This window comes from Diadema antillarum, unplaced genomic scaffold (genome assembly GCF_040938485.1).
Source record: "Diadema antillarum isolate AM-2024a unplaced genomic scaffold, OU_Dant_1.0 scf00000107, whole genome shotgun sequence".
Classification (NCBI taxonomy): Eukaryota; Metazoa; Echinodermata; class Echinoidea; order Diadematoida; family Diadematidae; genus Diadema; species Diadema antillarum.
In genome coordinates, this window is record NW_027270996.1 from 331,627 (window position 1) to 348,728 (window position 17,102).

General features: G+C 36.8%; 1 protein-coding gene across 1 annotated transcript; it reads left to right on the top strand.

The window, feature by feature from the left end:
• Positions 1–2,431: 2,431 nt before the first annotated feature.
• On the top strand, positions 2,432–16,676 carry LOC139719211 (phospholipase B1, membrane-associated-like). The gene is made up of 14 exons (XM_071630641.1): positions 2,432–2,513; positions 5,267–5,373; positions 6,420–6,474; positions 7,292–7,350; positions 7,562–7,629; positions 8,236–8,279; positions 9,756–9,870; positions 10,460–10,658; positions 12,816–12,907; positions 13,530–13,602; positions 14,142–14,246; positions 14,604–14,699; positions 15,714–15,779; positions 16,578–16,676. Exons 1-14 carry the CDS (start codon positions 2,432–2,434, stop codon positions 16,674–16,676), a joined length of 1,260 nt encoding a protein of 419 aa, XP_071486742.1.
• Positions 16,677–17,102: the final 426 nt, after the last annotated feature.

Here is a 17,102-nt window from a genome sequence, read left to right on the forward strand (position 1 = left end):
GAGAAAATAAGATGAGTAATCGTACTTAAAATGATGTAATTCATCCTTTTGTTGTATAATCATCAGATTTCTTTTATTCCTGAGACTATGAGAAAGCGCAAAGTTTATGTGCAGGTGTAGAATAAATCATGCTCTGGAGGAAACTAAACTTTATTACTGGTATTTTTGTTGATAAACATATAATCATTTCATTCCACTCACTATCGCATATTGTGAACGGAATAATTACAATCATAACTGGTTAAAGTCTACAAGTAGTTCAGATGTGTTAAACGATGGTAGATAAATAAATCTGATTCAGACCGATATTCCATAATTTCGCCCTCTGAAACTCTCCAAAGACGTTCTTGATACCTTAACCCTAGCAAAGCAGAAGGGGGGCACATGCGCATTATGCCCCCTACCATATTTTCACTTGCTACTCCTATGCCATTGACCCAATGTCAACCAAATTCGATGACTTTTCCTAAAATTTTATTGCAAACATTTTGATATATAATTCAAGGTATGTCCGATATTGATGGTTGCCATGGCAACCGTTAAAGGGGATGGCTAGTAACCGATCAGTGGGAATCCGTGGGAATGCTGAGGGATGATTGTTCCAATCCTTGTGGGATTTATTTAAGAGTACATTATATATCTACTGTTGTGTGAAAATGATTTGCTTCAGAACGGTCTCATATTCAAGTAATGTGCAGATTAATGCCCCGTCACTGACCAGGGACGCTTACCTGGAAACATTAAACTGCACATTACTTGAATATGAGACCATTCTGAAGCAAATAATTTTCACACAAGAATAGATATATAGTGTGCTCTTAAATGAATCCCACAAGGATTGGAACAATCACCCTCCAGCATTCCCACTGATTCCCACTGATCAGTTACTAGCCATCAACCATGGCCGTCAGATTTCACATGTTTTTCGGCTCCAATTCCAGTTAACAATATGATAATGAATGAAATTGGGGTTTTCTTGGCTGTAATTTGCTGAAGAACCAAAATGTAAAGTAATTATGATTGTGAATAACCCTGTAAAGTCTTCTCATTATTTGCTTTATTTTTTTCAATGACAGGCATCAAACAATAGGTTTAATAGAAAGTTTTGAAAATACAGCGTTTTCCAAAGAATACCCTTATATTTGGGTCATTTCCATACAAGTTTGGCCTGTAGTATCATTTCTTCATCATTTTATCAATCTGCAAACTAAAAATTCAAGTATTATAGAGATATGGCATGTTATACCGATACATGAACTTTTCCCAAAAATTACATCATCGGTCGCATATATTATTTTCTTTATATTGTAATGTAACATGTGTTGCCCTTGAGAAATTTCAACCATAACAAATAGTGATCGTTAGCTTGCGTTTGGCTTGTGGCAAATATAAAAATGATTGTTCTAGAATAAAGTATATATACTGGGGATAACGAAAAAGCATGATTTCATCATATTTTCTATACATTTCTTTATATTTGGTAAATAGCGCCCTCAATGGGTGACCTTGAGAAATTTCAAATGTTGCGCCATGTGGAGTATGAGTTGCTCTATAAAATACCCATGTGCCAAACATGACGGTGATACATCATAAATAAAGAGGTTAGGGGCACAATGTGCACCCCTTGGGCCAGGCAAAGGTCAAAATAGCTAGGGCTTCATAGGGTTAATCTCAAGCTCTGATGGTAGTAATAATTTCAGTTCAAGTTTGTCTCGCCTTAGCACTCGACACCGTTGATAGAAAGTCTGTGTGACGACCAACCCTGGCTTTTCCGTGATCGTTTGTCAGTATACCCGGCATCTTATAGTAAGCCTGCTGTCTCGTTTCCCCAACATAACTTCAAACTGCACAATAAACACTCGGGGCTCTTTCAATAGGATCGGTATGCACAAACCTTTATGAATGCAGCTAGCCAAAGATTGAGACTTAATCCTCATGGCTTCATAAGTAGATTTAATCCGACTTAATCCAGACGGACGCACTTTCTTAATACTCATTTTATCGGAACTATTTTAAGGTCAACCTCGTGTATAGTTTGTATCCAAAGGAACAGGGAGAAAAAAAATCATCCGATCATTGCGAGTTACGTAATAGAATCAACACGTCTTTATATTCATCTCGTGCAATGTTACTTCCCCGTACCATTTTTTTCCCCGAATTTGTGGAAGGTTGACTTACGCGAGCTTTACCTCACTTCTGAAGGAACCTTTGTAGCGGTGCAATAAAGCTCGAAAAGGGAGAGAAGTGACGAGATAGCGGAGAGCTGCTCACCCGACGAAGTAAAAGCAATGCAAACGAGTAGGTGATTTAGGTATACATACACCTGTTTATATCAGGCCAGGCCAACGGGAAAAGACGACAGGTGTTGAGAGCAGTAAAGTCAATATATTCTTCTTGTAGTTACAATATTATCTTCCCGAGGAAGTGCGACATGGAGCTGAAATGGTTTTTAAGGATTGGTTTACCCCTTCTTGTCTTCATGCTACCGTCACAGAGTTCTCTTGATATTCCAGGTGAGCGTCATTACACACACACACACATATATCTATATATATATATATGTATATATATATATATATATATATATATATATATATATCATATATTTGTAAAGAGTATCACACATACATAAACAAATATTTAAATGTATATATCTATGTATCAATACATTATATAAACGGATGACAGATATTTTCAATGGATTTAAAATGCTCAAAACTTTTTTACACTCACTCGTTTGCAACCTGCCCTGTAGAGGTCGATAAAGATTCCCTTTTGAATCACTATAACCTCAGCTGCTGTTTCCGTCAACATTTTTATTGTCAGTATACTTTACTGTTGCATCATGTGGTTTCTCAGAGTCCCATACAGTAATATTAGTTTAATTGGATTTTTAAAGTATAATTTCCCCTGAATTATTACGGTCTAAGTAGATATCCCGCGTGCTCCATATTTCCCTGTCGCTGATATCATTCTAGTTACCTACGACTGAGTAAGCTTGCTTTTAATTAGCTCCCATCATATTCCTCCTGCTTTGTAAGATTGTAGCCAAAACTACCTCAAGTAAACAGACCATTATGTTCCTTTGTTTATTGAGACATGTTCCTTTGTTTATTGGATTTTTAAAGTATAATTTCCCCTGAATTATTACGGTCTAAAAAGCAGATATCCCGCGTGCTCCATATTTCCCTGTCGCTGATATCATTCTAGTACCAACGACTGAGTAAGCTTGCTTTTAATTAGCTCCCATCATATTCCTCCTGCTTTGTAAGATTGTAGCCAAAACTACCTCAAGTAAACAGACCATTATGTTCCTTTGTTTATTGAGACATGTTCCTTTGTTTATTGGATTTTTAAAGTATAATTTCCCCTGAATTATTACGGTCTAAAAAGCAGATATCCCGCGTGCTCCATATTTCCCTGTCGCTGATATCATTCTAGTACCAACGACTGAGTAAGCTTGCTTTTAATTAGCTCCCATCATATTCCTCCTGCTTTGTAAGATTGTAGCCAAAACTACCTCAAGTAAACAGACCATTATGTTCCTTTGTTTATTGAGACATGTTCCTTTGTTTATTGGATTTTTAAAGTATAATTTCCCCTGAATTATTACGGTCTAAGCAGATATCCCGCGTGCTCCATATTTCCCTGTCGCTGATATCATTCTAGTACCTACGACTGAGTAAGCTTGCTTTTAATTAGCTCCCATCATATTCTTCCTGCTTTGTAAGATTGTAGCCAATACTACCTCAAGTAAACAGACCATTATGTTCCTTTGTTTATTGAGACATGCAGTTTTACACTCAGGTGAAGATTTCGCCTATTTTGTATTTTGCGATTTTTGTATTGTTTAGTTGTATTTTATTATTTTTGTATGACATTTTTCTCAGAAAAGGGAAAGTAGATTTAAATTGAGATTGAGGTTATTCAGGCAACTGATAAGTAGGACTAACAACAAGAACACCGTGATCGGATGATGATGAGTTTGTTTGATTGCTGTAGTTTTAAATCTTATTCCAAGAAAAAAAAAACATGTAATGACGAGTATCAGTACTTTCAATTCATATATTTGGAGTAGCGGAAGGGATATCGACCCAGGGTAAAGTTATCACATTTTTAAATCACTGACTCAAGACAATACTCTTTTTAGACGTTAGTATTCTCAAAGCAGTGTATAATAATACACAATTATCGTATGTTTAGGTCTATCCCCACTTCGTCCAATAGCCATTTAGTCTCAACGCACATGGTCTAATCCCATCTCACCTACACCCAGTTCGTCTAATGTCCGGTTAGTCCAATTGCCACTTTAGCCTAATTACCAGTTGGCCTACTTTCAGATTGGCTATGCCCATTTCGTCTAATACCCACAGTCTTTAAAGATCAAATGGGGAAAATCCCAAGGAGAACAGGACTTCCTAAGAGAACAGTACTTTAATCGGCGAAGTGACTGTACCGTGTGTAAACGGGAATAAGTAATAAAATAGTAAGTGTTAGTCTTTATCATGTTGAGTTGAATTGAATACGAGACCTGTGCATTAGACGGTGTGTATAAGCGATGATTGCTTTAGGAGCAGTTAGTATGAACAGTTAACATGCCACCAGCGAACACGTTGTGCCGTAGTACGCGGCAGAATTTCTCCTGCATCTAATTCTGAACGTAGAAGCTAATGCACCATGGTTAGATTCGACAACTATAGGCAATAAGACATCTACCTAATTTTTATCATCTTGCCCAACTTTTAACTAACATACAACATCACTGGAATAACGAGAACTTGTATCTCAAATGTCGGTGAAAATCACTTTTTCTATTCATTGTCAGATAATCAATGTGATGTCCTATTATCGCCACAACTCTAGCTGTCTTACGCCAAAACTGATATCAAAATGATATTATGTCATGCAAGGGAAAGGAGATCATTATTTGCTGTAGTTCTTTGGCTGCCATTTTCCCCTCTCTTTAACATTACTGTCTTTTGTTTTTAGACACAAGGATTTGTCTCCCAAGCAGAGATAAGCTGATCTTTGATCATGCATTAGATGGCTGATGTTTCGATCTCTTTTTTACTTCTTGGCATGAATCCATAAACGCTGAAAATAATCACAATTATTCACCATGCTTTCTGTTTGGATATCACTCCATGAACAGTCAAGATTGTCATAGCCCCACTTTATCTTCTATACAAGACTGTGATACTGTATATATCTTAATATGTTAGGCACTTAAGTTGTACCTTTTTTTCTCGGCATTCTTGTTTGTTAGCCCACCATAACGTGAGCAACGTCTTCGCAGGAATCTTAAAGAGCGTGGAGAAACACTTCATGAACTTGACACATATCCAGAGCGTCGCGAGAACTGATATCAAGGAGGTGAGCATTATTGTCGCTACGTCACTGATCACCAGCGGCATCGTTTCGGCGGTTACATTGTCTTATTCCGAAAGTTCGTTGATCTAAAAATAAGATAAGGTTTGTTATTCAGAAGATTCGTTAATCTTAAAATGAATTAAGTTTCATAATTCCGCAGATTCGTTGATCCGAAAATGAAATAAGGTTCGTACTTCCGAAGGTTCACTAGCACACACAGTTGTCACAATTTGGGATTAAAGAACTTTATTCATTTTCTTATCAACGAACCTTTGGAATAACGAACATTGTTAATTCATTTTCAAAACTATTAACCTTCAAAATAGCACTTCAAATGTTCGTATTCACGAACCCTTTTTACTATTTCTTTTTTTTTCCGGAATAATGAATCTCTAGGTATAGGGAATTTGTGTGTACTTCGAAATAACAAACCTTCGGAATAACGAACGTCATCCCACTTCGACAGCAGTACATGAATACTCATTACTCTGCAAAACGTTCAAGCAACTGTCAGGGATATTCCCGAATGTAGTAATCTATTTGATCTTACTCTGAGTATAAGAATAAAAAGAATCAAAATGTGATGTTTTTGGAAGTATTAACATGAAATGTTGTTCTTCACCGATATTAATCAACATAGTTTACAGCAGCGTTCAGTTCCAAAGGAGGTCCTGTGTTTACTAACTTCTTGAAATCTTTGATCTTTATTTCATGGCTCAACGTCGAGGTAAAGTTAATGTTCTGTGTATCAAAACGTTAGTAATGCAGTTCTTTACCTCCACGAGTTCAAGAAACATAATAGGGAAAAAATCTGATCCTGGTTAGGTTTTAATATTTTTATCTGAGGGGATGAGAATATTGCCTAATATTACCGAATTTATATGATTCCGACAACCTGCAACTTCTTTCGATTGCTCTGAACACCAGAGTGTGTGTGTGGGGGGGGGGGGGTGGTGCTAGCTGACTGCTGTTACTCATTTCGATTAGATGCTATGAATTTTTTTTTATAATTTTGTCATTCTCGTTATCATCACCATGTCATTGCCCAGATGGGATCCAACTTTTCTTGTCCGCCTTCTACTTCTCCAACAATACCCACATCAGGTAAGCCAGGTAGATGTCTTAAAATACACGAAACATTTATGTCGACGCTGGAATCACGGATCCACGCGACCAATTTTTGCTAGTAATTAGAATGTAATAAGTATAATTGGAGAAGAAAAAAATTAACAGAAAATGACAAATAAAATTCCGTACCTCAAGAATAGGTTAAGTTGTGTAGTAATTCATTCATTCATTTCGTTTTTGTCAAATTGTTGTTTAAACATATTATAACATGGAAATTTAGCTTCGTCATACGATCAATGTTAATAACATTTATACGACGTACTGACATACGAGACGGAATTCATTGCTATGATTGCCAAGGGTTCTGCCCCTAGATGCTCCCCAGCAAAGAATGGGGGAGCGAAGAGAGCTGTCCATTGACTAAGAGCACTACCCCACCCCAACCCCACCTCTTGACCGGAACCTGTCATTACACGCAAACTAACAGATAGAACCTACACAAATACCAAGCTTACTCATCATTAGTATAATGAGACAAATGCACGAAATGTGACACAATTTACAACCGAAGGGCGTCTGCAAAACCGTGCCGTTTCCTGTAATGTTATGTCTAATTATTCAATGGAAATATACGGTTCGACTCTTCCGGCACAGGACAATTATGTATCTCTATACTTCTATTCATACTCGTATTCACATTCATCATGACACATAATTTATTCATAGTTACAGTTGAATATTGTACTTGTGGAGTCAATGGCAAGTTACCTGCAAAATTTAAGGATATCCTTTTTATTCTAATTAATGTCTTTGTGTGATTGATATTACACGTCATGGACACTATCATGTTTAGTGCATCTCTTGAGGCCTGGCGACATCAAAGTGGTAGCTGCAATGGGCGACTCACTCACGGTTAGTATCTCCGGTTCGAATGTTTTCAAACTTGTGCGTTTTATCTGCACATTGTCATTATATTTTTTGATGCTTTTTCCATTTCTTCATACGTTCAGCTATACTATGACATGACGAATTGCTCAATCTTCTGCTCCTGTGATGATGAAACATTGATGAATCGAAACTGACAAAAAAGTATTTAATTCTAAAAATCGCTCTCTTGCTTCAGGCTGCTTACGCCGCAAAAGCCACTACCTTCCAACCAGTATACCTGGAATATCCAGGGGTGTCTGCAAGGTAAGTCGCACTGATTCTCACAGAAAGTAGAGCGCCACTGCGCCACTGCGCTGTTGTAGTCCACAATGCGTAAATCATGGTACAGACATAGGGAGTAGGTCTTAGCTGCTTGAACGTGGCATAGTCTACTACTCACGTTGTTCTCTTTTATGTTGAGACTCCTGGAATGTTTGTCTCTTAATCTATGTATGTAAATCTCTTCATATACCTGTATGTGTGTGGGTGTGTATCTGTATATATATATATATATATATATATATATATATATAGATGTATATATATGTATATATATATATATATATATACATATATTATGTATATCATATTAATAGTAGAACAGAAAAATCAGTACTGATTTTGTCATGCTGTGTGCAAACAGTACATTTTCCAATAAATTTGTCAACTGATTTATGAATGAGACCACAAAAATATTACGTTCTTTAGTAGGCCTTTATATTTCTCTCGCTATGAATGAAACCTAGCTGTGATTGTACGCGCATCTTGCTCTCAAGCTTCACATTGTAATAATTCTGCAAATTTTAGTATGATAAGGCATTATCTACCTCTGTTTCTCTCTCAATTCCTCCCTCCCCCTTTTCTTCCCAGCATTGGAGGTGACAGTACACTAGAAGAAGTCATTACGCTTCCAAGTAAGTGGCATGTGACTATATCATACCTGATATATAACGTATCTAACATTGTCTAAGATGTATTCTGAACATTATTTTATAATCTGCGTTGCTTACAATATTGTAAACAATTATATGTAATTACTTACTAGTTTAAACCTTGTATTGGTGTAACATTTCTGTTGGATGGTATTATCATAAGCCCAAATAAATTTATTTGGATTCAATTAAATAGGAGCTTTTTTTCATCTTCACTTGGCTTATATCCTATCAATGCATTCATATCGTCACCAGAGGACAGTCAAGACTGACTATCATTATTAATATAATATAATAAGATGGGGTCAGGCTTCTTTTTGACGAACAAGAGTGTGTAGAGCTTCCTCTTTTGACAAAGCATATGATAAGGCAACGTAACTTATTTTAAAGCAATAATACAGTAATTATTTGATCGTATATAAATAATCGTGACGTTTTCACATCTCTTCATACAAGCAACACGCAAAAAACATAATAATTGTTTTGTTAAGAGTCGTTCTTAGACTCTTTGGTTGACGCGTGAAAGTCATGTCCAATTCCATTTCAAAATATGCCTATGTAGTCCTCAAGCCGTATATTCAGTTTAATGCTTAAGAATTGATGAATGCATAAATAGATGGACATCAATTTTTATCAACTTAATTTGTGAGATCGGTCATAAGCATGAACACATTGGTTCTGGGCATTTACTTGCTTCGATTTGATATTATTTCTGTATTTTCTTTTTCAAATTAGTATAATAACAAAGTAAAATCATCTAATTAGTAAAATACCTACTACTTCATCTATAGTAATTAAACAATATCACAGAGACCGGTATCTGCACTGCAATATCGATTTTTTAACAACATGATGTGAAATTGTGCAAATCCTCTGAAATATCCATTTAACCTGAAATATATGCTGCTTCAACCACGCACCATATTATATTGCCTACCTCTTTAAAGAATTTTTACATGCGATGATGACGGTAAATCTTAATCTTTTTCATGATATAATAAATTTTTGAGTAAAATACTCGTGGCGACAAATACAACAGGAGATGGTTCAAGAGGCAGATGTCAATGATTGTGTGAAATGTCATAATCCATCAGTTTCAAATGAGGGGAGGAAACACAATTAACTGATCTCTGTATGAGGCATCTGGGTATCTTATCGGCCCTTTTACGTTGTACAAACTAGTGAAGCCTATACGCGCGGCCATCTTACCACGCACACTCTGTGGGGATTTGTCATTGGGATCTGTTAGGCATTTTCGAACTGAGGCTGTCACGAAGATCACGTGATGTTGTGAGCTCCGTACACAAAATGTATGGGCGATGTGCTTGAAGATGGCGGCGTTGGGCTTCAAAGCGAATGGCCCATGAGATATCCAGATATTTTCTATAAAGATCAATGGGAAGATATCACCAGGTAGCATAAGTTTGCACTTCCCAATGACCTTTCATCCCGCTCCAGATATTTTTAAAAAGTACAACAGAGACATCTACGGTTTCTCCACTGGTCAGGCCAGGATCTTCACCCAACCCAGCAACAAAAAGTTCAATGTTGCCGTAACTGGATCTTTCGCAAGGTCAGTATATTATTGTTGCGTATTCATTTACAGTGGCAATAGAATTATACTTGGTTCTTCTTTTCAGTAGAAATGGTCTACCTAATCACCCATGATTATTTGCATCCTCTTTTTTTGTATACCTCTTGTCAAATTTGATCACAACAATGACTGACCATTTTTCTTAACGTCAAATTTACAGAATGTTGCTCAATGGTAATTCTATAGCAATATTATACAATAATCTTTGCTCAGGCCACGTGGTCTTAACGCCTTTATTTTCAAGGCCAGATGATATCATGTATACCAAAAGGCTTCCAGAAAGCAGAGGTAAAGAAATATTTCCCTTATAATTTTTGTTATTTTTAATGTAATACCCGATTGTAACATGTTAAAGTTTGATGGTCTTCTTCGCCAGCTATAACGGCTCTTTGATTTCAGTAAAACTTGATATAAAAAATACTTTGAACATTTTGCAAGATTTTTCCTCAAACTTCATCAATGTGTTCTTATTTTGATGCCTTCGCGGAATCCACTTACATGTCTTTTAGGGGATTTTTTTTTGCCTTGGAAGAGGACTCATTAGCACCCTATGACCTCATTTTCGTAGAGAAGTACCACAGCAGGCGAGAGAGCTAATCACCATGTTGAAAGATGACAGTTCGGTAAACCTCAAGAAAGACTGGAAATTCATCACGATCTTCATCGGAACCAACGATCTTTGTCGTGGTTGCACATTGCCGTACGAAAATTCAGCGGAGAAATACGTCCAGGACGTGGAGAGCGTCATCCAGATGTTTCATGATGAGGTAGTATAATGTTAAAAATGAAGAGGTCATAGAAAAAAAAGAGTATGGGTGCCAAAGTACGACTTTTCGTCTAACCTTATTGTAACTCAGACCAGTGTCTTTTTTTGCTTATGGTTTTGTCTCATTTCGAAGGTGCTGAGTCTGAATCTGAACGTGTGAGGTGTGCATTGGATTTAAAAAATCAAGTATTGTTTAATAGGCTACTGAATTTAGGAGAGGTGCAATTTTAAACCTTGCTTCTATGAGTTTTTCGTAGGAGTGTAAGGATGGGGCGTAAATCTTTTATTCTTACACTTTTCCCCATGCCTGCCTTACCTTAAATGCTGATAAATGAATACGGGCAGAGAGCATCGACAGTAAAGCGGTGGTGTTCTTACGTAATCCGTAGAGCAAGTAACCCTGCTGCACTATCTATTGTCCACTCCATTTTTTTTTTGATCTTCAATCCTCCGACGGTGGTGCGAGCTGGAAGAAAGCTTGGTGTCCAATGTTCCTTTTCAACAACGGATAAGGCCTACCAACAAAGTGTATTGGAACTGCTATCACAATCTGTTGTATGCAGAATCAGTGGAACTCTGGGATTAGGGCTTCTATAGTGAATTGATTCATTATGATGTAGCTATATCGTTGGCAGATGGCCCGGACAATAAAGGGTTTGGTCTTCACGCGCAAGTCTTTTTCACTTCAAGCTACGTTGTTGTGCTATTGAACAGTCTCGTCTCTAGATTTTAGAGAAAGCGGCTAGCAAGAAAAGACTATAGTTTACTCGAGCACACTGTCTACTTTAGATTTTAGAGAAAGCGGTTGGCAAGAAAAGACTAGGTTACTAGGGAATCATTCATGCACAACACCTAGGAGTCAATAAATGTTGTTGTTGTTGTTGTTGTTGTTTTGTGTTTAGTGGCGTTTTCCATTCTCTTTAGAATATTTACGCCAAACACTTATCTATAAATTTCTTTTCCTTTTATCATTCTTTTTTCAAAAAAGAATATTGTAATGAGTATCCTTGGTCAGCTGTCCGTACGTCTATTTGCCTGCTTAAAATATCATATCTTCTGGCCAATCCGGCTCATTGTCTCGAGCAGACTTCTCAGCCGTTAAAACGGCCTAGGCCGTTAAATAAAAGCGATGCAACCCCTAGCCTTTTGTCAAGGCCCTCTCGCTGTAATGGGCGAGCGAAGCGAGCCCAGCCCAGCGCGACAGCGCGAGGGCCTTTTGAGATCTGCTTCACATATTATTATTCATGACACGTGAACCCTACTGAATACTCATTTTAACTGGTTCCGGTCAACCAATGGAATGGCGCGCTCCCCGCATCCTCAGTCCTGGTGAACCCCACTCAGCTGGGCTCGCTTCACCATACAGCGAGAGAGCATTGACAAAAGGCTATGCAACCCCCGATGGTCGGGCGGATTGTTGTTGTTATTTCAATTTTAGGATTTTTTAAAGGATTTTTTTATTCCCTGGTAGCCGTAATGACAGGCGCCGCACAAGCTCTCTACCAATGCTCCCCCCCCCCCGGCAATGGCTGACACTCTTTTTGTTTTTCCTTGATATTTATTGATTCCATTCAAATCATTCCTGAATCAACCCATTCTGGGTGTAACATGAACAAGAACATTACGAATATAATTCAAAATACATACAAATCCATTTTCGATTAATACTGCAAAGATCTCTTTTCATTCTCTCTCTCTCTCTCTCTCTCTCTCTCTTTCTCTTTGTTAAACTCTCAATGCTTTTTGAAGGAGCTGTCCTACAACAAGATCAATATCAGTATATTGAGCGTGGATTTCAGGAGAATAATAATCACATGATAGTCTGGGAGTCATAGTCAAAGTTTTAGACTCAACCTTATTTTGTTTGTTTGTTTGTTTGTTTGTTTGTTTGTTTGTTTGTTTAAAGGTTTTGTCCTTTCAAGAAGGCGCTGAATTCGAATCTGGATGGTGCGCGTCTTGAGTCCTTTAGCTTTTAATGTTTTATGTGTCGTCATCGTGATTTATTAGGAATCTTGAAAAACACACTTATTTATTATAAGAAATTGCTGTATATTCTGAACCTCTGTACCTGATTATAACCAATTTAAGGGAGTTGAAATGCAAAAGTTTTAAACTCATCCAAACGTGATCTTCTGACCCGTTTCCCGTTTCACCGCAGGTTCCGCGCGTATTTCTCAACGTGCTCAGCGTGCCTCTTGTCAGCAAAACCTCGGAACTCAGAGGTCCCTACACGTGTGACGTCATGACAGGGTTAGTCTCGTCAAGGGTTAAAAACGCCTATGAAAATGTCGCATACTGCAGTCACCACCGATAAGACGTACATCGACCAATAGATTATCTGTAAGACAAAGTAAATTGATGCATGATATCCCAGATTGTACGGGCAAAAGAATGTTATCATCAACAAAGGACATGGTTATAGTCAAATTATTTAGGTTTGAATTTAAGTTAAATGCTGGAGAAATAAAATGGAAGCTAGAAAATTATGTGTAAATAAACTACATTACGATGTTGATAGCACAAGCATTAATCCTTGGATGTAACCATCTAAATTGAGGCTAGCACAGACATTATTTTTTGTGAGTGTGCATGTTCAACTAATTTAAGGAGTCATAAAGACAAGGAGGAGGAGAAGAACAACAAGAAGAAGACAGCATAATATAATAAAGCATAAACCAAGCAATAAATGGTCATGACTGTTGCGTTGTGTGTATAATTGATTTGTGTATTTGAGTGCCTCAAACGTTTTTGAAATAATTTACTTGTATCGTTTTGGCTCCGTTATCATTTCTGCTTATTCTCTCTCTCTCTCTCTCTCTCTCTCTCTCTCTCTCGCTCTCTCTCTCTATCTATCTCTCGTGTGTGCCAGTAGATTTTATTGTGGTTGCAACTTTGATCGTCCGTCAGCAGAAAAATTAGTGTACCACAAAACCAAGCGATTTCAGGTAACTCTCCCTTCCCAAGTTTCAACATCATTGAATATTTTATTCACGTCCAGAGTAATGACCCACTGGTTAGTTTGTGTTTCTTTCTTTTTTCAACAGTAATAAAATTATTAATGATAACATGACTAGTATTGAAAACATCGTTTGATTTGATTTGATTTGTTTTGCGTTGATTTGATTTCTGCATTCTTAACAATAAATGTGGCATCGTAACAACAAAAGGATGTTCCAAAATATCATACACTAAACAATGCTAAAAATCACGTATAGTGCTTAACCTACGAGACAATACGCTAATCATACAATTGAAAAATCATAACTTATCAAATCAAATTTCTACAAAAAGAATACAGGAGACCACGGAAGCTTCCGTTATTAAAAAGGAAGCTTGATTTTGTTGGCGGCCTCTGAAAAGAGGTACAGGCATGTTTGATTTCATACAACTAAGAATGGGTAATAGGCTAAAGGAATTTTAATAACAAGTCAGAATTTGAACCATAAAACTCTTTTTTTCTCTCTCTCATTGCAATTAAATATAGAAATTGCTTCGGACGACAATTCAGAGTGGTAAATACGATGACAAAGATGATTTCACGGCAGTTTACCAACCATTTTTCGAAAACTCTACCCCACCTCTATTACCGGTGAGTACGAAATGCACATTTATAAGTACAAGCGGATGGAGAAACTCGCCATTAGGCCTTCAGTGGACACGTGCCTACAATGTGACTATTATATATATATATATATATATATATATATATATATATATATATATATAGCTACGAAACTATAGTGATTTCAAATAACTGACCATGATAAAGGCTTCATTCTTACGAAATATGATGCTTTTTGTGTGACGACTGTTCTTCTAGTTAAATGGACTCTTCAATCACAAATAGCTGGAGCAGGATTCCGTACGTGTTTCGTCCTTCATTGAATATTTTTTCGGCTTTTTTCCATATCATTTACGGTCTCCTTGGCAACGCCGTGGAATTCAGGACGGAAGAGTAGACAGATCTTATTTTGCGCCTGACTGTTTTCACTTCAGCCAGAAGGGCCAATCAGCCCAAGCCACTGCCAACTGGAACTCCCTGGTAATTATGCAGATATTTTTTCTCTCTCTCGTTTGCGCACTCTCTTTATAAAAATGATTCCATCCCATGTCGAAAGCATACATAAACAGATATTCTAATCAATAGCGCTTCATAGAAATATACTTTTTCTGGCGAACAGTTGCACTTTGCTTAATATCGATGTAGCTCGAACTCTTCAAGCAATAATTGAAGTGAATAGATATCTAACTGTTTCGTTTTTTTATCCTTGTATCTAAGTGAGGAATATATTCGAGGAGCCTATTAGGCCAAGACTCAAGGCTTTTGTTGATAGAATGATATTGACTGTTACACTGCCCTACTTTGGCAAAAGGAAGCAATTTGAGTTATTGATGTTTTCATAATTCACATAATGAGCTCTTCTTCCAGACCAAATTTCATGCAGAAACACTCATCCTACTAAGAGATATGTTAGATAAGACATCATGATAGTCCATTGACGTCAGTGTGAATGACAGACACATTTTGATCTTTTGCGAGAAATGTCATTTTTGTCACTTGCTTCCTTTTTGCCAAAATAGGGCAGTACAGCTAATAATGATTATGCATAAGAAAAGAAGAGAGGCAATCTTGTAATAGAAATCAAATGACGGAAGTGGTGAAGGAATATCGAACAATGCGTATTCGCCTTGGAGTAATAAGATTGCAGAAAAGAACGATACTAACAGCCACGACTTAGAATCAGGCCCTGGGCTCTTATCATTTGACTACTCTATATTTTCTTTGAAATGCAACGGAATAAATGAATAAGGTAAATAAATAAATAGATAAATAAATAATGAATAAATGAATACATACATAAATACATACATACATACATACATAAACAAAAAAATAAATCAGTATAATTGTTACGGCATGTGTAAACGCAGCTGTCATATAATAGTTATGAATGAGTTTAACTATTGATCGCAATCTTGAATCTTGAAGCCGCGATCAAACGAATGTTGTCATCAGTATCCATAGTACCTGATACACTCCTTAACCTCTTTTCAGTTTCAGCCTGTTGGCTCCAAATCCCGGACCTACTATCCCGCAGAAGCGCTGGAGTGCCCATCAACAGTGAGACATTCTTCACTGACTCTGGTTGACTTTTATTCTTAAAAAAGACTCCCAGAACATACATGACTGCAATACATGTATAACTTTTGTTAAATATGATACTGCATTTTATCAATGTATCAACGTTATGTATTTGCATTATTATCTTTTCCGTGTTCTCAATGCCTAACGAACGTCATTTACGCCCTTTGGGAAAGTGCATTTCATCTCTATACCTTAGAACGCATCATGATAAATCATTTTGAGGTGCAATTGTTGCACGCAAAATTTAATGTAAATGAACGTTGGAATCAACTTGGGCTTTGTGTGATTCAAATAAAAAACAATGTTTGAATATGAATTGGCAGCAAAGAATCCAAAAAGTCTTGTCACGTAGTCGTTTGGGCGAGTTTGTTTGAGTCGTTTCAGTTTATCACAGGCTGACAAGGTGGACTGGGACTGGGAACGGTAATGCACGATATAGAAATAGCAATATAGATGTCTGGAGTCAATTGAGTCGGTTTTACGTCGCGTTTTTATTCGATCAATTGTTCCTTCCAGTTTGACTTTGTATGTATGTTCAGTTATTCATTCATCATGTACTATTTCGTGTTCTATATATTTTTATGCATCGTCTTTTATGTAAAAATCCCGCCTTAAATTCCCTGTAAGGTTTTGTTTTTATCATTGGACGATTAAATTGAATTGAATTAAATTGAGTTGAATTGAAGTGAATTGAATTGAATTGAATTGAATTTCTTATAACGCTACCATAATGAAACGTCATTTAAAGTAATTTTGATATATCTATCTTTACAGGACTTTCCCTACCTGTACACCAACCTCAACAGCAGACCAGGATTCCTGCAACAGTTATTCAATCATTCTTCTTCATCGAGGAAGTGGGAGTCGAATTGATAAGGGACCCCATGGTGTCTCTAGGTCTCGGGATGTTGATCATTGTTTTGCGTTCGTTTGTTATGCAAGTTCAAACCTTATGCACGTCGAAGCAGATATTCAAAAAGTATTTTCAATGTGATTTATTCGAAAATGAAATAAGATGTAACTTCGTAACCAACGTGTATTTAACTTTTAACTTTTTAATCAGTTTCAGCAAACGTATCTAGGGCGTCTGTGTTATGGTCTTCAAAGAATATTTCAAATGATAATGAATTCGTTATCATTATGTATGAAGGGGGATTCAGATACCCTCTATTCTATACCGACAGAAAGCATTGGTAATTGAAACAGTGGATACTGCTTAAAAATAAAAGGCACATAGGTACTGACACATTGGTTTTCCCTTTCTTTTAGTAGTTTTACGTATTGCAAATATTACATTTT